The sequence below is a fragment of the Pseudophryne corroboree genome, chromosome 11 (genome assembly GCF_028390025.1).
Source record: "Pseudophryne corroboree isolate aPseCor3 chromosome 11, aPseCor3.hap2, whole genome shotgun sequence".
Classification (NCBI taxonomy): Eukaryota; Metazoa; Chordata; class Amphibia; order Anura; family Myobatrachidae; genus Pseudophryne; species Pseudophryne corroboree.
In genome coordinates, this window is record NC_086454.1 from 37982020 (window position 1) to 38008776 (window position 26757).

Genomic DNA, 26757 nt, shown 5'->3' on the forward strand with positions numbered 1-26757 from the left:
AAGTGGTGCCTCTTCCACACATTCACATTGAGGCATCGGATACAATTAATGTGAGTTTGGAATAGGGAGTGAGCATGTTCCGGGTGTGGATGAGCCCCTGAGCCCAGTGGTTACTGATGAGCCGGGGTCACGGTTATACATTAAGGTTTTTTCTCTGACGTCCTAGTGGATGCTGGGACTCCGTCAGGACCATGGGGATTAGCGGCTCCGCAGGAGACAGGGCACAAAAATAAAAGCTTTAGGACTAGGTGGTGTGCACTGGCTCCTCCCCCTATGACCCTCCTCCAAGCCTCAGTTAGGTTTTTGTGCCCGTCCGAGCAGGGTGCACTCTAGGTGGCTCTCCTAAAGAGCTGCTTAGAAAAAGTTATTAGGTTTTTTATTTTCAGTGAGTCCTGCTGGCAACAGGCTCACTGCAACGAGGGACTTAGGGGAGAAGAAGTGAACTCACCTGCGTGCAGGATGGATTGGCTTCTTAGGCTACTGGACACCATTAGCTCCAGAGGGATCGAACACAGGCCCAGCCATGGAGTCCGGTCCCGGAGCCGCGCCGCCGACCCCCTTGCAGATGCCGAAAAGTGAAGAGGTCCAGAAACCGGCGGCAGAAGACTTTTCAGTCTTCATGAGGTAGCGCACAGCACTGCAGCTGTGCGCCATTGTTGTCAGCACACTTCACACCAGCGGTCACTGAGGGTGCAGGGCGCTGGGGGGGGGCGCCCTGGGCAGCAATGATAATACCTTGTTCTGGCTAAAAATACATCACATATAGCCCCTGGGGCTATATGGATGTATTTAACCCCTGCCAGGTCTCACAAACACCGGGAGAAGAGCCCGCCGAAATAGGGGGCGGGGCCTATCTCCTCAGCACACAGCGCCATTTTCCTGCACAGCTCCGCTGCGAGGAAGGCTCCCAGGACTCTCCCCTGCACTGCACTACAGAAACAGGGTAAAAAAAACAGAGAGGGGGGGCACTTTTTTGGCGATATTGATATATTAAGCTGCTATAAAGGAAACAACACTTCTGTAGGGTTGTTCCTATATATGTATAGCGCTTGGGTGTGTGCTGGCAAACTCTCCCTCTGGCTCCCCAAAGGGCTAGTGGGGTCCTGTCTTCGATAAGAGCATTCCCTGTGTGTCGGTACGTGTGTGTCGACATGTATGAGGACGATGTTGGTGTGGAGGCGGAGCAATTGCCGGTAATGGTGATGTCACCCCCTAGGGAGTCGACACCGGAATGGATGGCTTTGTTTATGGAATTACGTGATAATGTCAGCACGTTACAAAAATCAGTTGACGACATGAGACGGCCGGCAAACCAGTTAGTACCTGTCCAGGCGTCTCAGACACCGTCAGGGGCTGTAAAACGCCCTTTACCTCAGTCGGTCGACACAGACACGGACACCGAATCTAGTGTCGACGGTGAAGAAACAAACGTATTTTCCAGTAGGGCCACACGTTATATGATCACGGCAATGAAGGAGGCTTTGCATATCTCTGATACTGCAAGTACCACAAAAAGGGGTATTATGTGGGGTCTGAAAAAACTACCTGTAGTTTTTCCTGAATCAGAGGAATTGAATGAAGTGTGTGATGAAGCGTGGGTTAACCCTGATGGAAAACTGCTAATTTCAAAGAAGTTATTGGCATTATATCCTTTCCCGCCAGAGGTTAGGGCGCGCTGGGAAACACCCCCTAGGGTGGATAAGGCACTCACACGCTTATCAAAACAAGTGGCGTTACCGTCTCCTGAAACGGCCGCCCTCAAGGATCCAGCTGATAGGAGGCTGGAAACTACCCTGAAAAGTATATACACTCATACTGGTGTTATACTGCGACCAGCCATCGCCTCAGCATGGATGTGCAGTGCTGGGGTGGTTTGGTCGGATTCCCTGACTGAAAATATTGATACCCTGGATAGGGACAGTATTTTATTGACTATAGAGCAATTAAAGGATGCTTTTCTTTATATGCGAGATGCTCAGAGGGATATTTGCACTCTGGCATCGAGAGTAAGTGCGATGTCCATATCTGCCAGAAGAAGTTTATGGACGCGACAGTGGTCAGGTGATGCGGATTCCAAACGGCATATGGAAGTATTGCCGTATAAAGGGGAGGAATTATTTGGGGTCGGTCTATCGGATTTGGTGGCCACGGCAACAGCCGGGAAATCCACCTTTTCACCTCAGGTCCCCTCCCAACAGAAAAAGACACCGTCTTTTCAGCCGCAGTCCTTTCGGTCCTATAAGAACAAGCGGGCAAAAGGACAGTCATATCTGCCCCGAGGCAAAGGAAAGGGTAAGAGAGTGCACCAAGCAGCTCCCTCCCAGGAGCAGAAGCCCTCCCCGGCTTCTGCAAAGCCCTCAGCATGACGTTGGGGCTTTACAAGCGGACTCAGGGGCGGTGGGGGGTCGACTCAAGAATTTCAGCGCACAGTGGGCTCACTCACAGGTGGACCCCTGGATCCTGCAGGTAGTATCTCAGGGTTACAGGTTGGAATTCGAGAAGTCTCCCCCTCGCCGGTTCCTAAAGTCTGCTCTGCCAACGTCTCCCTCAGACAGGGCGACGGTATTGGAAGCCATTCACAAGCTGTATTCTCAGCAGGTGATAGTCAAGGTACCCCTCCTACAACAGGGAAAGGGGTATTATTCCACACTATTTGTGGTACCGAAGCCGGACGGCTCGGTAAGACCTATTCTAAATCTGAAATCTTTGAACCTGTACATACAAAAATTCAAGTTCAAGATGGAGTCACTCAGAGCAGTGATAGCGAATCTGGAAGAAGGGGACTTTATGGTGTCTCTGGACATCAAGGATGCTTACCTGCATGTCCCAATTTGCCCTTCACATCAAGGGTACCTCAGGTTCGTGGTGCAAACCTGTCATTATCAGTTTCAGACGCTGCCGTTTGGATTGTCCACGGCACCTCGGGTCTTTACCAAGGTAATGGCCGAAATGATGTTTCTTCTGCGAAGAAAAGGCGTATTAATTATCCCTTACTTGGACGATCTCCTGATAAGGGCAAGGTCCAGAGAACAGCTGGAGGACGTAGTAGCACTAACCCAAGTAGTGCTGCAACAGCACGGGTGGATTCTGAATTTTCCAAAATCTCAATTGACCCCGACGACACGTCTGCTGTTCCTGGGAATGATTCTGGACATGGTTCAGAAAAAGGTGTTTCTTCCGGAGGAGAAAGCCAGGGAGTTATCCGAACTTGTCAGGAACCTCCTAAAACCAGGAAAAGTGTCTGTGCATCAATGCACAAGAGTCCTGGGAAAAATGGTGGCTTCTTACGAAGCGATTCCATTCGGCAGATTCCACGCACGAACTTTTCAGTGGGATCTGCTGGACAAATGGTCCGGATCGCATCTGCAGATGCATCAGCGGATAACTTTGTCTCCACGGACAAGGGTGTCTCTTCTGTGGTGGTTGCAGAGTGCTCATCTGTTAGAGGGCCGCAGATTCGGCATACAGGACTGGGTCCTGGTGACCACGGATGCCAGTCTGAGAGGCTGGGGAGCGGTCACACAGGGAAGAAACTTCCAGGGAGTGTGGTCAAGCCTGGAGATGTCTCTTCACATAAATATACTGGAGCTAAGAGCGATTTACAATGCTCTAAGCCTGGCAAAACCCCTGCTTCAGGGTCAGCCGGTGTTGATCCAGTCGGACAACATCACGGCAGTCGCCCACGTAAACAGACAGGGCGGCACAAGAAGCAGGAGGGCAATGGCAGAAGCTGCAAGGATTCTTCGCTGGGCGGAAGATCATGTGATAGCACTGTCAGCAGTGTTCATTCCGGGAGTGGACAACTGGGAAGCGGACTTCCTCAGCAGACACGATCTACACCCGGGAGAGTGGGGACTTCATCCAGAAGTCTTCCACATGATTGTGAACCGTTGGGGAAAACCAAAGGTGGATATGATGGCGTCCCGCCTCAACAAAAAACTGGACAGGTATTGCGCCAGGTCAAGAGACCCTCAGGCAATAGCTGTGGACGCTCTGGTAACACCGTGGGTGTTCCAGTCAGTGTATGTGTTTCCTCCTCTGCCTCTCATACCAAAAGTACTGAGAATTATACGGCAAAGGGGAGTAAGAACGATACTCGTGGCTCCGGTTTGGCCAAGAAGAACTTGGTACCCGGAACTTCAGGAGATGCTCACGGAAGATCCGTGGCCTCTACCTCTAAGACGGGACCTGCTTCAGCAGGGACCGTGTCTATTCCAAGACTTACCGCGGCTGCGTTTGACGGCATGGCGGTTGAACGCCGAATTCTAAGGGAAAAAGGCATTCCGGAAGAGGTCATCCCTACCCTGGTAAAAGCCAGGAAGGAGGTGACTGCACAACATTATCACCGCATTTGGAGAAAATATGTTGCGTGGTGTGAGGCCAGGAAGGCCCCGACGGAGGAATTTCAACTGGGTCGATTCCTACATTTCCTGCAAACAGGATTGTCTATGGGCCTCAAATTAGGGTCCATTAAGGTTCAAATTTCGGCCCTGTCGATTTTCTTCCAGAAAGAATTGGCTTCAGTTCCTGAAGTCCAGACTTTTGTAAAAGGAGTACTACATATACAGCCCCCGGTTGTGCCCCCAGTGGCTCCGTGGGATCTTAATGTAGTTTTGGATTTTCTCAAATCCCATTGGTTTGAGTCACTCAAATCGGTGGATTTGAAATATCTTACATGGAAAGTAACCATGCTACTGGCCCTGGCTTCAGCCAGGAGAGTGTCAGAATTGGCGGCTTTATCGTATAAAAGCCCATATCTGATTTTCCATTCGGACAGGGCAGAACTGCGGACGCGTCCTCAGTTTCTGCCTAAGGTGATTTCAGCGTTTCACCTGAACCAGCCTATTGTGGTGCCTGCGGCTACTAGCGATTTGGAGGATTCCAAGTTGCTGGACGTTGTCAGGGCATTGAAAATATATATTTCAAGGACGGCTGGAGTCAGAAAATCTGACTCGCTGTTTATACTGTATGCACCCAACAAGCTGGGTGCTCCTGCTTCTAAGCAGACGATTGCTCGTTGGATTTGTAGCACAATTCAACTTGCACATTCTGTGGCAGGCCTGCCACAGCCTAAATCTATCAAGGCCCATTCCACAAGGAAGGTGGGCTCATCTTGGGCGGCTGCCCGAGGGGTCTCGGCATTACAACTCTGCCGAGCAGCTACGTGGTCGGGGGAGAACACGTTTGTAAAATTCTACAAATTTGATACCCTGGCTAAAGAGGACCTGGAGTTCTCTCATTCGGTGCTGCAGAGTCATCCGCACTCTCCCGCCCGTTTGGGAGCTTTGGTATAATCCCCATGGTCCTGACGGAGTCCCAGCATCCACTAGGACGTCAGAGAAAATACGATTTTACTTACCGATAAATCTATTTCTCGTAGTCCGTAGTGGATGCTGGGCGCCCATCCCAAGTGCGGATTGTCTGCAATACTTGTACATAGTTATTGTTAAAAAAAAAATCGGGTTGTTCTTGTTGTGAGCCGTCTGTTCAGAGGCTCCTACGTTTGTCATACTGTTAACTGGGTTCAGATCACAGGTTGTACGGTGTGATTGGTGTGGCTGGTATGAGTCTTACCCGGGATTCAAAATCCTTCCTTATTGTGTACGCTCGTCTGGGCACAGTATCCTAACTGAGGCTTGGAGGAGGGTCATAGGGGGAGGAGCCAGTGCACACCACCTAGTCCTAAAGCTTTTATTTTTGTGCCCTGTCTCCTGCGGAGCCGCTAATCCCCATGGTCCTGACGGAGTCCCAGCATCCACTACGGACTACGAGAAATAGATTTATCGGTAAGTAAAATCTTATTTTTTTAATATTTAAGTTTTTAAAAACAACTGAAAGTAGACCTAAAACAGTATCTTGTGCATTGTCCCTTGAGCTCTTAATGATTTCCTGGTGATGGGATACTGGGTGCCCAAATCCTGGGCATTATGAGCTGACCCAAAAGTCCCCCTGCTATAGCAGCGCAGGAGTAGCAGAGGCCGCGCTCTATCATATGCAAGGCAGCGGCTGTGGAGAGCGCATGATATTCGCTCACTCATTAACTGCTTTGGTGTCCGGGACAAAACCTGTTTACACCGTCCAGGGGTGTAAAATAGCAGCGATCTCATCCAGTTCTCCAGTTTCCTCCTTCTGCAAGTGTACGACGGCTCAGATGGTGTAATGGTTAGCGTCATTGCCTCCACAGCACTGAGGTCATGGGTCCGATTCCCAGCTCTGTGTGGAGTTTGTATGTGCTCCACGTGCTTGCATGGGTTTCCTCCGGGTACTGCGGCTTCCTGCCACAATTCATAAATATACTGCTAGGTTAACTGGCTCCTGACCAAACCTGACCCTAGTGTGTGAGTGTAGATGGGCTTAGAGCAGATTGAATGGGCCAAGTGGTACTTCTCTCCATCACATTCTATGTTTAACTCTGCTTCCAGGAACACTGGCATTATCAGTAAGGCTGGGTGCACACCTGGCAGACATATCGGGGGACCTGCCGACTGAAAGACCGATTTAGGTAAGTATACACACCTGAATCGCTCAGGACATCACAACTAGGCGAGCGTTTGAACTTGCCCACCCAGCTGTGACGTAAGTCCCTGCAGCAAGTGAATGGGTGACCAGTGGCCTTATCCGTACACACAGCCAGAAGCGCTGATATATCGGCTGTGCTGCGCAGCCGACGCGAAATGTCTGAACGACAACGTGTACACACCTGCCGACGGGTTCATGATGTATCTGCCACTCCCACAAATTGCTGATATATCACATAGTGTATACCCGGCATAGATAGGTCACCTTAGGTCTGCAGGGCATCTGATATTATTTCCTATTGGCTATTGTGGCAGTGCTTATGGGTCCACCACATTTACACTTCAGTTCTACACCGATCATTCATGGAGCATCCTTCTGCCAGGGGAGCGATGGGGTTCCTGGTGACAGTGGTGGCATGTCTTCCTGTGGTATAATGGTCCCAAGTGCTTCCAAAGATCCGACCTGAAGGTTTGGATCACATATATTGACTTCCTCTGGGGGGAAAGGGTAATGGGAAGAAACGGGAATGGCTGTCTTCTATTGAGGGAGCAAACAGTGGCCTGGGAGACCTTTATAAAGGGCCTCAGAGGAGTTTTACGTTGCATGATGTAAAACATGCTGTCTGATACACCCACTGTTATTATTCTCCAGAAACATGTAATATCCAGTATGATCATTGTACCCAGTAGCATTTGGAGAATATTTGACTGGCCTCCATGAAAAGCATATAAGGTACAGTAGGCAGTCCTAAGGTTTCTGTAGCATCAGACTGATTGCACGTAGGGCTGGACTAGCGACAGAAGCCCAGCGCAACCCCACCGCAGAGCGTATAGAAGATGTCTGAGTAATGAGGACCCGTATGGGAGATGCCGGTTGCTGATCCATTGAGAGTAATGCCAGTTGCTGAAATACTGACTGTGTGACAATACGTTGCGTCTCCCAGTCACTTGTATGTGTCGCTGTACGCGCTTCTCAGTGCCATGTTGTTCTGGATGGAGACAGTGCTTCTTTCATGTGACTCCAGCCATAGGACCGTTATAAACTCCTCAGAGTGGTGTTCCCATTTCTGGTGTATTGTAATGTTTATATTTGCTGCTTTTCCTCTTTTTTTATACAGGGTGATGTACTGCATACGTTGTGTGGGGTCATATCTGTACCAGCATATAAATACTGACACTCCTGTATAGAGAGATTGTAATGGGGAGTTGGCGACACCTGGTGGTGAGGCCTGCTCTTACAGCTGACTGAATGTATATATGTGTGTGTATATATATCATCACATCAGACATAGGCGTGCGCAGCTAATTTTATTAGGGGGTGCACCACCCAGGGACATGCTAGCACTATTTTACATTCTCTCAGTAAAGTAACATGGCTTAATCTAATTTCTCCCTAGTTATTAATTATACAAGTAGATATAATACACAGCAGAGAAATAAAATGAAACATAATTGTGCGACCACCGGCCAGTACTGACTGTCCGCTACAGCATAACCCTGAGTCTTAGCTGCCGCTGCACCCTACCGCTGCTTACACTTACTCAACCTATCCCTGACCCAGTGGCGGAACCAGACAGTGGCGAGCCTGGGTGCATATACATTCCACCCCCCTTCCCCACCATCACCAACCCCTGCACCCCCCCAGCACCTACACCCTGATTTTTAATGAGCCATCCTAAAAAGTACGGGAGATTTACGGGGCCAAATGTTTGAGTTTTAACATAACGCAAGTAACGTTTCAAATGTACACGTGTGCCATAAGAGCCACATCTGCCTCTTTCTATGCCATCAGACCCCTCCCCCTCTGTAGGATACCAGCATTTGTCACATATGTCCCCATGCTCACCAGCTACTGACATTAGTGCCCCTTATTCACATTACGCCACACAATATGAGCCAAAATTCATGTGATGCCACACAGTATGAGCCGAAATTCACATTACACCACACGGTATGAGATGAAATTCATATTACGCCACACAGTAGGAGCCGAAATTCATATTACGTCACACAGTATGAGCCAAAAATCATATTACGCCACACAGTCAGAGCCGAAAATCATATTACGTCACATAGTATGAGGCGAAAATCATATTACGCCATACAGTAAGAGACAAAATTCATATTACGCCACACAGTAAGAGCCGAAATTCATATTACGCCACACAGTATGAGCCGAAATTCATATTACGCCACACAGTATGAGCCGAAATTCATATTACGCCACACAGTATGAGCCGAAAATCATATTACGCCACAAAGTAAGAGCCGAAATTCATATTACGCCAGACAGTATGAGGCGAAAATCATCTAACGCCCTACAGTAAGAGCCGAAAATCATATTACGCCACACATTACGAGCCGAAATTCATATTATGCCACACAGTATGAGGCGAAAATCATATTACGCCACACAGTATGAGGCGAAAATCATATTACGCCACACAGTATGAGGCGAAAATCATATTACGCCACACAGTATGAGCCGAAATTCATATTACGCCACACAGTATGAGGCGAAATTCATATTACGCCACACAGTATGAGGCGAAAATCATATTACGCCACACAGTAAGAGCCAAAATTCATATTACGCCACACAGCACGTGCCTTGGGTAACTTCTGGCAAATTCACCACTGGTAGCATAAGTATGGCTGCAAGAAAAATATGATACTTCAAATACTGATGTCACATTAATATTATATTATTTATTATCTTTGAATATTTTTTTTCAGAGGATCTCTAATACTTGTATGTATGATGATTGGGAGGATATTGATAAATTAGGCTATATTACTGTGGCTATTGGTACCCAAGATATCAGAAACAGTGACTTACTGTCCGTCTCAGTGACAGAGTCTCTGCTGAACTGCCCCAGCAGAATGTGTCCTCCAGCGGCGGCTCCGAGTCCCCATGAGAGGAACGCTGGCTGTGGCTTGGCTGCACACTAGGATTGAGACTGAGCGCGTGCAGGAGGAGAGCGCGACGTCCGGGAGGAGAGCATGGGCGGACGCACGCTGTCATATAATCACAGATGACTTCAGTCCGCCCCTGAGAGGCCGCCGGCACGTAAAGTACACTGTCAGCATTTATTAGCGGGCGCCGGGCGCAGCGGTAGGGGGAGGCACAGCAATGGGCAGCGTGCGAGGTGCCGGACATTAGGGGGTGCCTGTGCGCACCAGGCACTCCCCGTGCGCACGCCTATGACATCAGACGGTATCCGGTCTCTAGGTCGACACTGTCTAGGTCGACCACTATTGGTCAACAGTAACTAGGTCGACAGGTCAAAAGGTTGATATGAGTTTTTCATGATTTTTTTTTCTTCTTTTTTTTGAGCCTTTTCATACTTAACGATCCATGTGGACTACGATTGGAACGGTAACCTGTGCCGAGCGCAGCGGTAACGGAGTGAGGCACCTTGCCCGAAGCATGGCGAGCGAACACGGTGCACTAATTGGGGTTCCCGGTTACTCTACGAAGAAAACGACACCAAAAAAACACAAAAAACTCATGTTGACCTTTTGACCTGCCGACCCAGAGACCCCGTCGACCTAGTTACTGTCGACCAATAGTAGTCGACCTAGTTACTATCTACCTTCCATACCACACCCACATCAGACTACACACATCAAATACAGTGGTGTGAAATAGAACAGTGCATATATAAAAGGAAGTCCAGTAATTTCTTTATTTTATTAAAATCTTTAATCAGAGCTGGACAGATAAAGATAACCCAAAGTAACATCAATTGAACAATGTAAATCTTAATGAGAACGTTAACCAAGATGGGATTTCGGGGAGAATGGGGTACTGGGTGGGTGTTAATTAGAGTAGGGGGGCAGGCAATAAACTGTAATGCTGGAGGAAGACGGTAACCCACCTTCTACAATTGAGGGGTACACAATGAGGGAGTAGGAGAAGAAATGGAAAAGATGAGTGGCATGTGAGCTGACAGTCGGACATGATAGAAGCAGGTCAGTGGGAGCCAGGCATGGTAGGAGTACAACTCTTCCCATACATTGTGAGATTTGTCTAAAATATTGTTTTGAATGGCAGTGACCTCACCCATCTTGGATATATAACATATGCCATTTACACACTCTTGGTGGGACGTAGGGTAGAGGGATCTTTCCAACCACAGGCCAGTTTGTAGCTTGTGGATGTGTAGGATAAGCTTGTCCAGAGGTCTGGCAGTGTGACGCACAGTAACACAATGACAGGAGTGGCCAGTGATGGACGTTACGATGGGATTAAACATAGTACAGAATGGGGTGATTTTCAGCCACGTATGTGGAAGAACGCATCCATCTGGCCATCTTGTCTACCACATAGGTTGGAGTTGAAGGGGTAGAGTGTGGACTTTGTACAGGTGGCCAGTCAGGAAGTTTCTGTGATGGCCTCGATTATGGAATATCTGGAGCGAATAGTCTCCCAGATCTCCACTTCTGGGGTTGCGGGTGGGGGTTCCAGGGACAGGTGTGCATGTTTTGGGTGGGGTTATGGTGTGGCACATGAAGGAAATACAGCCATTATAGGGGGGGTATTATTATTGTCTCTGTGTATGTTTGCACACCTCCGCCTGCAGCATTTCCCAACAACTCTATATAACCATTTGCTTCAATCCTATATACACGCAGGGCAGTGTAGTGTGCAGCATTAACCACCCTTCTCTTCCCTCTTGCAGTCGTACTTTGTGACAGACTATGACCCCACTATTGAAGATTCCTACACCAAGCAGTGTGTGATCGATGACCGCGCTGCGCGATTGGACAGTGAGTATAATTGCTGCACCATATATTGCATACCTCCCAACATGACCCTCTCCAGGAGGAACACAATGCTCTGCTTCTGGACTTTTCTCTTAGTGTATGATTGCCATCACCTGTGCTGAACAGGTTAATGAATAAGAAAGGTGTTTACTACAGGTGCCGGCAATCATACAGTAAGAGGGAAGTCCAGAAGCAGAGCATTGTGTCCCTGATGGAGAGGGTCGTGTTTAGGGGTATGTATACTGCCATTATACACTGCCAGAAATTCTAGATTTGCCAGGAAAATCAAAGGGCTCGATTTCAGTTTAGTGCGGATTGAATAGCACTAGGAATTGCAAAGAATGCCCGTACTCGCGGACTAAACATGGTGTTTAGGCGTGAGAACGGGCATTCTCTGTCTAAAGTGCCGGCCGCGATGCTGTTTTGTCCATGCTGTGGCACAGAACAGCACCGCGGACCTAAGTTTTGTCAGATTTCTGCTCGCACCCCTATAGGGGTGTAAGAAGAAATCCTTTCTTTGGGAATGACGGCACGCTGGATTGAATAGCTCAGCATTGCACGGTACGCACCGGAGCAGGTAATCAGCGCAGATAAAACATTTCCACAGCCATTTATATATACAGTGGACGTTCCGATCGTCTGCTGGAGTGCAGGCGCCTGTTGGTTTCTTACATTTACGATAAAGCGGAGGAATGTGGCGATTTGGCGGCTGATCCTGGATTCCTGTAACTGTGCTGTGTCTGTCTTTCAGTCCTGGACACTGCGGGACAGGAGGAGTTTGGGGCTATGCGGGAGCAGTACATGAGGACGGGCGAAGGGTTTTTGCTGGTGTTCTCTGTAACGGACAGAGGAAGGTAAGTCAGGGGTATAACCTGTCATTAATGAGGAACAGGAAGCTGGGGTATTGGGAATGGTTACTGGGGGAGGTCAATATTGACTTGACATTGGTCATACAGACGTAGGGGGATAACCAATTAGCCCCGGTAAATTACCGGGGCTAATTGTCCTGCCGGGGGCTAGCTAATTATCCCCGACTAGCCGCGGCACGTGCCGGCTTATCGGGGATTTTGTTTTACCTGCCTCCGGCAGGCGAAGCAGAATCCCTGGAAACGAAAACGGAGCGGTTTCACTCGAAAACACGCAGGTTTCACTAAACCTGTGTGTTTTCGGGAGAAGGTTTTTTTTTTTTTTTTTTTTTTTTTTTTTTACAGGCGATCCATCTGGATAGCCTGTAAAAAAATAAATTAAAAAAAATTGGTGAAACATCAGAAAAAAAGTCCCGATGTTTTACTGGGGATAATTGGATATCCCCCGTAGACGGAATCTCCTTACAGAGACTGAATGTTCTGGGAATTATAGAAAGAGGACTCCTGATTGGTTGGTGTCCCTTCAGTCCTGATTCGGCGGAGACTGGGGGGCACTTTGTAAACTAATTGTACTTTATAGTGCAATGTTTTTTTCCCCCTCTTCTATCTATATATCTATATCTCTATATATATATATATATATATATATAATGGACAACACGGTATGGCACTCCCAATGTATACAGATATAGTTTGCTCCGGTGCCCTGCGTCAGTCACAGCTGAAAGATACAATCACAAAACCGCTGGCACTCGTAGAGACTCATAAAGAAAACACGGATGCTGTACTTTAAGTCAACGTTTCAGGGCTATTCCCTTTTATCAAGACCAACTATACATACAGAAAAGAAAAATATTTATACATTACCAGTGACACCTCGTGTGCAGACGACCGCTGCTCTCCGGGAGACCCGCTGACGTCATTGGCGCGCGCCGGCGACCCGGCGTCTCCAGGGGGCATGGTAAAAACAATTGTGTGACCCGTCACCATGGGGACAAGTGTAAGGGTACTGGAAAAGGACAAATAGAGCAGCCACAAGTGAATAGAGAGCAATCGTGGAGACGCCGGGTCGCCGGCGCGCGCCAATGACGTCAGCGGGTCTTCCGGAGAGCGGCGGTCGTCTGCACACGAGGTGTCACTGGTAATGTATAAATATTTTTCTTTTCTGTATGTATAGTTGGTCTTGATAAAAGGGCATAGCCCTGAAACGTTGACTTAAAGCTACAGCATCCGTGTTTTCTTTATGAGTCTCTACGAGTGCCAGCGGTTTTGTGATTGTGTGTGTGTGTGTATATATATATATATATATATATATATATATATATATATATATATATATATTTAAATTGAACGGAAGTGTGAGTAATATTTTCAAACTATTTCCCTTGTTTCTGATTGGTTGGTTCGATCTGATATCTAGAGCTGATATAACTTTATATCCAGTTTCTCTGAATTTTGGTCTCTTCTTGGCACCTGTTCCTGTGTCTGTGTGTAGAGAGATACAAACCACCGTGCTGTAAATTTCATTTTAATTTCGTCCCATCACAAACCGTACAAGTGTTCTTATTTAGCTCTCCCCCCATTTCTCCCACCGACCTTTCCGACACCAAGGTAATGTAAAGTAAATGCGGTGGTTGCAGCAGCCCCACATAGAGTGCTAGCTCCTGCGATCCATACAGGGCAACTGTTAAACACAGACGGTTATCTGTTTTATGTTAGGGATTGTCTCCTTATAAAGCACCAGCATATTATAATATAATAGAGACCAACACTCCCCATCTCATCCTAGTATCGCAGAGCATCCGCTGAGGTAATTCCACGGCGGCTGTCGCAAGGGGCGTCTTGTACCCAGATCCTGATACTGTGTCCTACGTGACTGTTCTATTATTAAATGGGAAATGGATTGTGTGTAAAATACAGGTCAGGGGTCTCCTGGGCTGAACCCGGATATCTAGAAGGTATCCGGAAATGTGTTGCCGTTTTCCAGTATAAGTAGATATCCTCAGCGGAGCAGAGGGTACTATACCAGGCACCTCTCAGCTATGGGAGTACCACTTTTGACCCCGGCTTTACACGGCACAGACTGCCCTCATTCCCTGTGTGTGACACCGCATTTCGGTTGACGTTTGGCTCCCTGTGATTTATTTAATAATGTTTTGTGTGTTGCAGTTTTGAAGAGATTTATAAATTCCAGAGACAGATTCTTCGAGTAAAAGACAGAGATGAGTTTCCCATGATCCTGGTGGGCAACAAAGCGGATCTGGAGCATCAGAGACAGGTAACGTACGCGCCATGCGGATATATTATATAATATAGCATCCGACAGAGACTCCACCCCACCGTGTCATTTGCAGTTCTTGTTTTATTTTTAGCTTTTCTTCGTAATGTTTAATATTGGTCAATGTCACCGATGGAGAAGTAAAAAGGGAAAGGTCATGAAAATAGTGAAGCTTTGAATGATTGATTAGTGTTGGCCCCGGTACTAATGAGAGGCTATATAGATAGATAGATATATATATATATATATATATATATATATATATATATATAATATTTATATATATATATATATAATATTTATATATATATATATATATATATAATATTTTTTTTTTTTTTTTTTTTGTACTAGTTGAACCCAGGACATGACAATACCTCCCACTGTGCCGAGCTTACGTGCACTAGAGTACCACTCTCATGTCCTGTTGGATTTCAGTACTAAGACGTTACATAACACTAATTACGGTTTGTAGATCATCTCTGCACAATGATTCGTTCTTACCCCCTCGGAAGCATTGGTGATATTATGCAGAGGAGTGTGAGCTCCTGGGCCTAGCATCACCAACAAAGGGTCCGTGCACCCTCTGGTAGTGTCTGATATTATTCTATATAAACACGTCTGTTCAAAAACCCTCATGGGAGGGTTATAAATAAATAAAATGTGTGTGGAAATATACCCCCCTAAACCGTAAATCTAAAATAACAAAACACAGACATGCGCAGCATTTAAATAGAACGCAAGTTATCCACTGTGATCTGTAATTAATAACAGATATCGCTGTCAATGTTTAAAGTTGTACAATAAACTTGACAACCTGTTTATGGGGTCACACTCTCTAGCTTTCATGTTGTGCAATATTAAAGTTTTGGAAAACATTTGTTAATCAATACGGGATATAATGTGTTTCTGAAATTCTTTTGGTTAGATCACAATGGTGGTCATTCCCAGTTGTTCACTCGCTAGCAGTTTTTAGCAGCCGTGCAAACGCTATGCCGCCTCCCACTGGGAGTGTATTTTAGCTTAGCAGAAGTGCGAACGAAAGGATCGCAGAGCGGCTACAAAGTTGTTTTTTTTGTGCAGTTTTAGAGTAGCTGAAAACCTACTCAGCGCTTGCGATCACTTCAGACTGTTCAGTTCCTGTTTTGACGTCACAAACGCCCTGCGTTCGTCCAGCCATGACTGCGTTTTTTCTGGCACACCTGCGTTTTTCCGAACACGTCCTGAAAACGGTCAGTTGACACCCAGAAACGCCCACTTCATGTCAGTCACTCTGCGGCAGCCAGTGCGAATCAAAAGCTTCGCTAGACCCTGTGTGAAACTACAACGTTCGTTGTAATAGTACATTGCGCGTGCGCATTGCGCCGCATACGCATGTGCAGAACTGGCGTTTTTTTTGCCTCATTGCCGCACAGCAAACGAATGCAGCTAGCGATCAACTCGGAATGACTCCCAATATACAGTAGGTTATTTCAGGAAGTCTGAATCCGTGTCCCTGAAGGTAGTGAGGTAGATAGGAAGTTATGTGGGCTGGAGAATTTGTTACAGGTCATTTAATATAGTGTTCACTCTAGCAGCAGGGCAGGGCGCCGGAGTGTGAGGGGCAGAAGTGCACGCGCGCCGGAAGGGGACGTGGCCATGCAAATAGGGGGCGTGTCCAAGCTACGTCCTACAAGCGAGCGGTTCAGCCCACAGACGGGAGGGCGGGCGGCGCGGCGGCGGCGTCACTCTTGGGGTGTGCAGCTTCCCCAAAGCTCTCCCACAGCGTGAATGGATGCCACGCGCATTCGCACGGCATCTTTACACGCTGGGAGGGCAGAAAGCGGGCGGCTGTTTTAGCAGGGCGCCGCAGAAAGGGCAGGGCGGGTTTTGCCCTTAAAAAATCGGGCAGAGCGCGGCGCCCTGCTAAAACAGCCTAGAGTGAACACTATAATAACGTTTGGTTAGTTCAGCCCTTAGCCATTTGTGTACAGTAGAGCCTACGGGCTTTAGTGCAGGAAGGTATTCCCACGATTCAGTGCGGCTCCAGTACAGCGTCTCTCATTGGACCTTTGCAGGTAACGCAGGAAGAAGGACACCAGTTAGCGCGGCAGCTGAAAGTTACATACATGGAAGCGTCTGCGAAGATCAGAATGAATGTCGATCAGGCTTTTCATGAACTCGTGCGAGTGGTGAGGTGAGTTACATACATATAACTAGGAAGTAACCCCTTTCTCTAGATTATTCTTTATTATTGTAGTTAATAAGGCGCCACAATAGTTCCGCTGCACCAAATAGGGGGTATAGAAATGACCATAGTTTACGTATGAGTACAAACAGGTTGTATAGCCACAAGTTACATCCCCCCCCTCCCCCCCCACACACAGAATCTAGGCGGCTCCAGTTTCATTTTACTTTATAAACATTAAGTATTATTATAAAAGATGAGGTTGCGGCAAAGTGTTTGCAGTTTGTTCATCAGCAGGATCTACTATCTATGGGCTCAGTTCACTTACGGTCGAATTGCCGTTGCAACTGCAGTGAAATGCCGGCAAAAGCAGCGGAACACGTTCCCCCTCGTCCAGACTCTGATTTACTATTTTCTAACCAGAATTTGTGAGTCCAGAGCTACCGTAGGTGCGGTAAATAGGCACACTTGCTGCTGTATTTGAATAGAGCTGAAACACTGAAGGTCCGTTCATTGCTGCGTGGTTGGGGTAGGACTGGGCCAAATTCCTGCCGTGTCACGTGTGTGCAACGCAATGAATATGATCTGTAATTGTTAGTTTTCACCCTAGGCTGTCTTAGCAGGGCGCCGCACCCTGCCTGATTTTTTAGTGGCAAAATAGGTGTTGCCCGAATCGCGGCGCCCCGCTAAAACAGCCTGCCCTGTGCCGTCCCCACCTGCGGGCCCCAGTGTCCCTGGGGTGGGAAAAGTTGCTGTTTAAGATCACCACCGGGTGAATAGATGCTTATTCACATTGAGGGGAGAGCTTGGGGGAAGCCCAGCCTCCATAAGTGCTGAATTGGGCGACTTGACACAAGGACATGCCCCCTCCTCAGCCAGCCAGGCCCCCTTTTCGGAAGTGTGCATTATTTCTCATACGTCCTAGAGGATGCTGTGGATGCTTCAAGAACCATGGGGTATAGACGGGATCCGCAGGAGACATGGGCACACTATAAGACTTTGAATGGGTGTGAACTGGCTCCTCCCTCTATGCCCCTCCTCCAGACTCCAGTTAGATTTTGTGCCCAGGGAGACTGGATGTACACTGAGGAGCTCTTCTGAGTTTCTCAGAAAAAATACTTTATTTAGGTTTTTTATTTTCAGGGAGACCTGCTGGATACAGGCTCCCTGCAGCGTGGGAGTGAGAAGAGAGAAGCAGACCTACTTCTTCTTAGTTAAAGGCTCTGCTTCTCAGGCTACTGGACACCATTAGCTCCAGAGGGTTCGATCACTACGGTACGCCTAGCGGCTAGTTCCCGGAGCCGTGCAGTCACCCCCCTCGCAAAGCCAGAAGATAGAAGCCGGGTGAGTATGAGAAGATCAGAAGACTTCAGTGACGGCAGAAGACGGCTTGAGGTACCGCGCAGCGGCCGCGCTGCGCGCCATGCTCCCACACATCACGGCACTGCAGGGGGCGGGGGGGGGGGGGCGCCCTGGGCAGTATGGGGGGCCGCAGATACCACTGGCATGCAATTTAACAGTGCCCAGGCACTTTTTAAGGGACCCCCGCCAGTATAAGGAATTTTGAGTGGAACTGAAGCGCGCCATGTCGGGGGCGGGGCTTAGCCGCATAGCTCTCACCAGCGCCATTTATCTCTTCACAGAAGGCTGCAGAGACGCTGGCCCTGATCCTCCACACTGCTGTGCAAGTAACAGGGTGCAAAACGGGGAGGGGCACTTGTAATTGGTGAATTATATTGTTTGATAAAGCGCTAGCAGGTCTGGGCAGTATTGTTACTGACTTCAGAACCGGGATAGGCGCTGGGTGTGAGCTGGCTGAACTCTGTGTCTTTCTAATAGGCTCTGCTGTGGGTCTGTCCCCTATAGCCCAGTGTGTTTGTGGCTGTCGGTACGTGTGTGTGTGTCGACATGTCTGAGGCTGAATGCTCTTCCCAGGAGGAGGCTGGCGTGGGGACTGACAGTTCTGTGAGAGTGACAGTGTCGGCACCGCCGACGGATGATTGAGTCAATATGCTGAGTGTTTTAAATACAAATGTGACTAAGTTGGCTAAGAGGTTTGATAAATCTGAGTCTAAGAACCAGACATGGAGGATGCTTTGTCACAGGTCCAGACTCCTTCGGGGTCACAGAAACGTGCATTTGCCCAGATAGTAGATACAGATACCGACACAGACTCTGATTCCAGTGTCGACTATAGTGATGCCAGATTACATCCAAAACTGGCTAAGAGTATTCAGTACATGATTGTGGCGATAAAAGACATATTACATATTACTGAGGTCCCTGCTGTTCCTGATACTAGGGTCTGTATGTTTAAAGGAAAGAAACCTGAAGTAACGTTTCCTCCCTCTCATGAACTGAGCTTGGGAAAATCCTGACAAAAAGATACATGTTCCCAAAAGAATTCCAATGGCATATCCGTTCCCCTCTGGGGACAGGGAAAGCTGGGAGTCAATTCCCACGGTAGACAAAGCTTAATCGCGTCTATCCAAAAAGTTGGCGCTTCCGTCCCCTGACACGGCAGCCCTAAAGGATCCTGCGGATCGTAAGCAGGAAAATACACTGAAATCCATTTATGTCACTACAGGGTCGCTACTCAGGCCTGCCGTTGCTGCGGCATGGGTGAGTAGCGCTATTGAAAAGTGGGCGGATAACTTGTCCTCTGAGTTAGATACCCTAGACAGGGATAGTGTGCTTTTGACTTTGGGTCAAGGACGCTGCAGCATATTTAAAAGAAGCTGTAAGGGATATTGGCCTTTTGGGATCAAGGGCCATTGCCATAGCAGTCTCAGCAAGGAGAGCACTGTGGATTCATCAATGGAATGCTGATGCTGACTCTAAGAAGGCGATGGAGTCTCTACCGTTTAACGGTAAGGTCTTGTTTGGCGACGGCCTAACTGACCTGGTGTCTACGGCTACCGCGGGTAAGTCATCCTTTTTACCTTATGTTCCTGCACAGCAGAAGAAATCGCCTCGCTATCAGATGCAGTCCTTTCGGCCCAACAGATTCAAAAAAGGTTGTGGGTCCTCCTTCCTTGCTGCGAGGGGGAGAGGAAAGGGAAAAAGGTAGCAAATTCCCAGGAGCAGAAGTCCTCTCCGGCTTCTACCAAATCCACCGCATGATGCTGGGGCTCCGCTGCGAGAGTCCGCGCCAGTGGGGGCACGTCTCAAACTCTTCAGTCAGGTCTGGGTGCACTCGGACCTTGATCCTTGGATAGTAGATATAGTAACCCAGGGATACACGTTAGAGTTTCAAGACGTGCCCCCTCACCGATTTTTCAAATCGGCCTTGCCAGTTTCTCTTCCAGAAAGGGAGATAGTAAGTGCTGCGATATTAAAGCTGTGTCAAAATGAAGTGATTGTCACGGTACCCCCTTCTAAACAAGGGGAAGGTTTTTATTCAAGCCTGTTCGGGGTCCCGAAGCCGGATGGCTCAGTCAGACCGATTCTAAACCTAAAATCCCTCAATTTCTTTCTGAAAAGACTCAAGTTCAAGATGGAGTCTCTACGAGCAGTGATCTCCAGTCTGGAGGAGGGGAATTTTATGGTCGACATAAAAGATGCCTACTTACATGTCCCCATATATCCTCCACATCAGGCTTACCTGAGATTTGCTGTGCAGGATTGTCATTACCAATGTCAGACGTTGCCGTTTGGTCAGTCCACGGCTCTGAGGATTTTTACCAAGGTTATGGCGGAAATGATGGTTCTCCTGCGCAAGCAGGGAATCACAATTATCCCGTACTTGGACGATCTCCTCATAAAGGCGAGATCCAAGGAGCAATTGTTGAAGAATGTTGCTCTTTCACTGACGATTTTGCAACAACACGGTTGGCTCCTAAATTTGCCAAAATCACAGTTGGATCCAACGACATGGCTGTCGTTCCTGGGTATGATTCTGGATTCAGAATTGCAGAGAGTTTTTCTTCCAGTGAAAAAAGCTCTGGAAATACAGAAAATGGTAAAACAGATTCTAAAACCGGCAAGGGTGTCCGTTCTTCACTGCACTCGGTTGCTGGGAAAGATGGTGGCGGCCTACGAGGCCATTCCGTATGGCAGGTTCCATGCCAGGGTGGTTCAGTGGAACCTGCTGGATCAGTGGTCCGGGTCTCACCTGGACATGCATCGGAAAATAATTCTATCTCCCAGGACCAGAATTTCCCTTCTGGGGTGGCTGCACAGTTCTCACCTTCTGGAGGGACGCGGGTTTGGGATTCAGGATTGGATCCTGGTGACCACAGATGCAAGCCTCCGAGGATGGGGAGCAGTCACACATGGAAGAAACTTTCAGGGAAAGTGGTCAAGCCAGGAAGCTTGTCTACACATAAACATTCTGGAATTAGAGCCATCCACAACAGCATACTGCAAGCAGAACATCTTCTTCGGGGTCTGCCGTTCTTGATTCAGTCAGACAACGTGACAGCAGTGGCGTACATAAACCGCCAAGGCGGAACAAATAGCAGAGCGGCGATGGCCGAGGCCACGAAGATCCTTCGCTGGACGGAAAGGCATGCCAGAGCTCTGGCAGCGGTCTTCATTCCAGGAGTAGACAACTGGGAAGCAGACTTCCTCAGCAGACACGATCTCCATCCAGGAGAGTGGGGTCTTCATCAGGAGGTCTTTGCAGAAGTGACAAGTCGTTGGGGAGTTCCTCAAGTGGACATGATGGCATCCCGCCTCAACAAGAAACTTCAGAGATATTGTTCCAGGTCAAGGGACCCACAGGCGATAGCGATGGATGCCCTAGTGACACTGTGAGTGTTTCAGTCGGTCTATGTGTTCCCTCCACTTCCACTCATTCCAAAGGTGTTAAAAATTATAAGAACAAGAGTTCAGGCGATCCTCATTGTTCCGGATTGGCCAAGAAGGGCCTGGTATCCAGATCTTCAGGAGTTGCTCATAGAAGATCCCTGGCTTCTTCCTCTTCGGGAGGACATGTTACAACAGGGGCTTACCGCGGCTACGTTTGACGGCGTGGCAGTTGAGCGCCTAATCTTAGCCCGAAAGGGTATTCCCAGTGAAGTCATTCCTACACTTCTTCAGACTAGAAAAGAAGTAACGTCAAAACATTACTACCGTATTTGGAGAAAATATGTGTCTTGGTGTGAATCCAAGAAGGCTCCTACGGAGGAATTTCACCTGGGGCGTTTGCTCCATTTCCTACAAGCAGGTGTGGATGCGGGCCTAAAGTTAGGCTCTATTAAAGTACAGATTTCGGCCTTGTCGATCTTTTTTTCAAAAAGAATTGGCCTCCCTTCCAGAAGTTCAGACCTTCGTAAAAGGCGTTCTGCACATCCATCCTCCCTTTGTGCCCCCAGTGGCACCATGGGACCTTAATGTGGTGTTGCAATTCTTGCAATCACATTGGTTTGAACCTTTGCAAAAGGTTGAGTTAAAATTCCTTACTTGGAAAGTGGTCATGTTGTTGGCCTTGGCGTCTGCAAGGCGAGTGTCTGAGTTGGCGGCTTTGTCTCTCAAAAGCCCCTATTTGATTTTTCATGCTGATAGGGCGGAGTTGAGAACTCGTCAGCAATTTCTGCCAAAAGTGGTTTCATCATTTCATGTTAACCAGCCTATTGTGGTGCCAGTGGCTACTGACGTCTTGGCGGAGTCAAAGTCTCTCGATGTGGTCAGAGCTTTGAAGATTTATGTCGCCAGAACGGCGCAGATTAGGAAAACAGAGGCTCTGTTTGTCCTGTGGGCTCCCAACAAGATTGGGGCTCCTGCTTCTACATACGATTCAGCAGGCTCATTCTACGGCAGGATTGCCGTTACCGAAGTCGGTGAAAGCCCATTCTACCAGAAAGGTGGGCTCATCCTGGGCGGCTGCCCGGGGAGTCTCGGCGTTACAACTTTGCCGAGCTGCTACTTGGTCGGGTTCAAACACCTTTGCGAAATTTTACAAGTTTGATACTCTGGCTGAGGAGGACCTCTTGTTTGGTCAATCGGTGCTGCAGAGTCATCCGCACTCTCCCGCCTGTTCTAGAGCTTTGGTATAATCCCCATGGTTCTTGAAGCATCCCCAGCATCCTCTAGGACGTATGAAAAAATAGGATTTTAATACCTACCGGTAAATCCTTTTCTCTTAGTCCGTAGAGGATGCTGGGCGCCCGTCCCAGTGCGTACTGTGTCTGCAGTTTGGTTATAGTTACGCTCATGTTGCGTTGACTTCAGTCAGTCTGTGGCTGATGTTAGTCGTGCATGCCGTTGCATGTGTTGTTGTTGAATGCCATATTGTACGGCGTGTTTGTGGTGTGAGCTGGTATGTGACTCACCTTAGTTTAAATTAATTAAATAAATCCTTTTCCTCAAAATGTCCGTCTCCCTGGGCACAGTTCCTATAACTGGAGTCTGGAGGAGGGGCATAGAGGGAGGAGCCAGTTCACACCCCTTCAAAGTCTTATAGTGTGCCCATGTCTCCTGCGGATCCCGTCTATACCCCATGGTTCTTGAAGCATCCTCTACGGACTAAGAGAAAAGGATTTACCGGTAGGTATTAAAATCCTATTATTTCAGCATGCGTTCCGCCAACATTACTCCATCTCCCAGTTATAATTTTAGAAATAAATCCAACTAAACTATAATAGGGTATATTTGTAGATGTATATAATAATTCTAGGGTATGTTGCTAGATGCATATAATAGTTCTGGGGCATGTTGCTGGATGCATATAATAATTATGTGTTGTGTTGGTAGATGCATATAATAATTCCGGGTGCATGTTGCTGGATGCCTATAATAATTCTGGGGCATGTTGCTGGATGCATATAATAATTCTGGCATATGTTGCTAGATGCATATAATAGTTCTGGGGCATGTTGGTAGATGCATATAATAATTCCGGGTGCATGTTGCTGGATGCCTATAATAATTCTGGGGTATGTTGCTGGATGCCTATATAATTCTGGGGTATGTTGCTAGATGCATATAATAAGTCTAGGGTATGTTGCTAGATGCATATAATAGTTCTGGGGTATGTTGCTAGGTGCATATAATAATTCTAGGGTATGTTGCTAGATGCATATAATAGTTCTGGGGTATGTTGCTAGGTGCATATAATAATTCTAGGGTATGTTGCTAGATGCATATAATAGTTCTGGGGTATGTTGCTAGGTGCATATAATAATTCTAGGGTATGTTGCTAGATGCATATAATAATAATATATCTTTATTGTCATTAACAAACACCAAGGGATATCAACGGAAAAATCAAGCAAAACCATATCACATAACATAAACGTGCAGCAAGTTACATTTCAAGGCCTAAGATTGAAACATTTTAACAGTTTAGCATGTGTACTGCGCTCTGGAAGAAGCTATTATGCAGCCTCTTTGTGCGTGAGTAGACAGCCTCTACTAGTTCTGGGGTATGTTGCTAGATGCATATAATAATTCTGGGGTATGTTGCTAGATGCATATAATAATTATTTGTTGTGTTGGTAGATGCATATAATAATTCTGGGGCATGTTGCTGGATGCCTATAATAATTCCGGGGTATGTTGCTGGATGCGTATAATAATTCTGGGGCATGTTGCTGGATGCGTATAATAATTCTGGGGCATGTTGCTGGTTGCATATAATAATTCTGGGGCATGTTGCTGGATGCATATAATAATTCTGGGGCATGTTGCTGGATGCATATAATAATTATGTGTTGTGTTGGTAGATGCATATAATAATTCTGGGGCATGTTGGTAGATGCATATAATAATTCCGGGTGCATGTTGCTGGATGCCTATAATAATTCTGGGGCATGTTGGTAGATGCCTATAATAATTCTGTGGTATGTTGCTGGATGCCTATAATAATTCCGGGGCATGTTGCTGGATGCCTATAATAATTCCGGGGTATGTTGCTGGATGCGTATAATAATTCTGGGGAATGTTGCTGGATGAGTATAATAATTCTGGGCATGTTGCTGGATGCATATAATAATTCTGGGGCATGTTGCTGGATGCATGTAATAATTCTGGGGCATGTTGCTGGATGCATATAATAGTTCAGGGGCATGTTGGTAGATGCTTATAATAATTCCGGGTGCATGTTGCTGGATGCCTATAATAATTCTGGGGTATGTTGCTGGATGCCTATAATAATTCTGGGGTATGTTGCTGGATGCCTATAATTAATTCTGGGGCATGTTGGATGCGTATAATTAATTCTGGGGCATGTTGGTAGATGCATATAATAATTCTGGGGCATGTTGCTGGATGCATATAATAATTCTGGGGCATGTTGCTGGATGCATGTAATAATTCTGGGGCATGTTGCTGGATACATATAATAATTCTGGGGCATGTTGTTGGATGCATATAATAAGTCTGGGGCATGTTGCTGGATGCATATAATAGTTCTGGGGTATGTTGCTAGATGCATGTAATAATTCTGGGGTATGTTGCTAGATGCATATAATAATTCCGGGTGCATGTTGCTGGATGCCTATAATAATTCTGGGGTATGTTGCTGGATGCCTATAATAATTCTGGGGTATGTTGCTGGATGCGTATAATTAATTCTGGGGCATGTTGGTGGATGCGTATAATTAATTCTGGGGCATGTTGCTGGATGCATATAAGAAGTCTGGGGCATGTTGTTGGATGCATATAATAAGTCTGGGGCATGTTGCTGGATGCATATAATAGTTCTGGGGTATGTTGCTAGATGCATGTAATAATTCTGGGGTATGTTGCTAGATGCATGTAATAATTCTGGGGTATGTTGCTAGAAGCATATAATAATTCAGTATAAGGTACCAAGGGTCAGCAATAGAATGTGTCTTCTGGTTTTATCCCTTTCTAAATATATTTCCCATTCCTTTGGTGATCCTGTTATGTAATTCTGCATTTTGACCAGATCTCCCATCATTGATGTGCCCGATGTTTCTTTTGTACAGGAAGTTTCAGGAACAGGAATGCCCCCCTTCCCCAGGGCCCACGCGGAAGGAGAAGGATAAGAAAGGGTGCCACTGCGTCATTTTCTAAAAGAACTGGTCATTACTCTACTTTCGCCATCTAAATAATTAGCATCCTGTTGGAACATTGTTGTCTATCTCAGTACATGTCACCAGGATGGCCTTAATCCTCCACGCCTCCAGAAAGGCTACTCTGCCGCTTTGCTGCTGTAGCCCCCTACCCCGGACACACGACAGCACCCTGAGACCCGGAGATAAGCAAGTTTCCCCATCGCCCCCCCCAACATATCGCCCCTCTCAACATGTACTGTTATAAAGTGTTTTTGTCTTTTTTTTCTAATCAGGTTCCTCTACTGAACCCTCCATTGGTGATTTATCGGTAGAGTGCCGGTCATAGTTGGGGGGTGTCTGTGTTTTATAATTATACACTGGGGGGGTTTTAATCTATATATTTGTCACACTTTTCATACTCGCGGTTTTTAATTTATTTCTGTTGCACCTCTGAAACCAGGGATGGAACTTGTGCACCTCAACAATCCAATTTTAAAGTTTGTTTTTTTGTTGTTGTTTTTAACGCTTTGTAGCCCTATTTCAGTGAATTTGAGTCGCACACGTTTTATAATTCTGGTGGGTTGTTGAACAGTCTTCATCTGTGTTACTGTCTCACGGTCCTTGTCCCTTTACACGAAGCCCAATATGTAGCGATCGGCCTCCTATCCACGGACGACGTTTCTGTGACAATACGGACGCGCGGACCGAGATGTTCCAGCGCAGCCGGCGAGAGAAGCTCGTTGCCCAGCAACTAAGTGCCTGAGCGGAACTCTCGCATAGGAGGAACAAACCTGAAACGTTCATAGTACGGTCTTATAAATAGGCGGAGCGCGTTTTATCAATTGCCAAATTCTGATAATAAAGATTATTGGTTTAAATGCTGGAATGCGGCTGTTTGCGCTTGTTTTTTTTTTTCTCTATCGTCCTAAGTGGATGCTGGGGTTCCTGAAAGGACCATGGGGAATAGCGGCTCCGCAGGAGACAGGGCACAAAAGTAAAGCTTTTACAGGTCAGGTGGTGTGCACTGGCTCCTCCCCCTATGACCCTCCTCCAGACTCCAGTTAGATTTTTGTGCCCGGCCGAGAAGGGTGCAATTCTAGGTGGCTCTCATAAAGAGCTGCTTAGAGAGTTTAGCTTAGGTTTTTTATTTTACAGTGATTCCTGCTGGCAACAGGATCACTGCAACGAGGGACAG

General features: G+C 47.2%; 1 protein-coding gene across 1 annotated transcript in view; it reads left to right on the forward strand.

Moving 5' to 3' along the window:
* The window catches only part of RRAS2 (RAS related 2), a 60859-nt gene extending 34411 nt beyond the window's left edge, over nt 1-26448 (forward strand). Inside the window, exons 2-6 of the mRNA XM_063946484.1 lie at nt 11204-11291; nt 12040-12142; nt 14324-14432; nt 16490-16608; nt 25494-26448. Of these exons, the coding sequence (XP_063802554.1) occupies nt 11204-11291; nt 12040-12142; nt 14324-14432; nt 16490-16608; nt 25494-25581 (507 nt within the window). The 3' untranslated portion in view covers nt 25582-26448. The remainder of the gene's footprint in view (nt 1-11203; nt 11292-12039; nt 12143-14323; nt 14433-16489; nt 16609-25493) is intronic.
* The last annotated feature ends 309 nt before the right edge of the window (nt 26449-26757 follow it).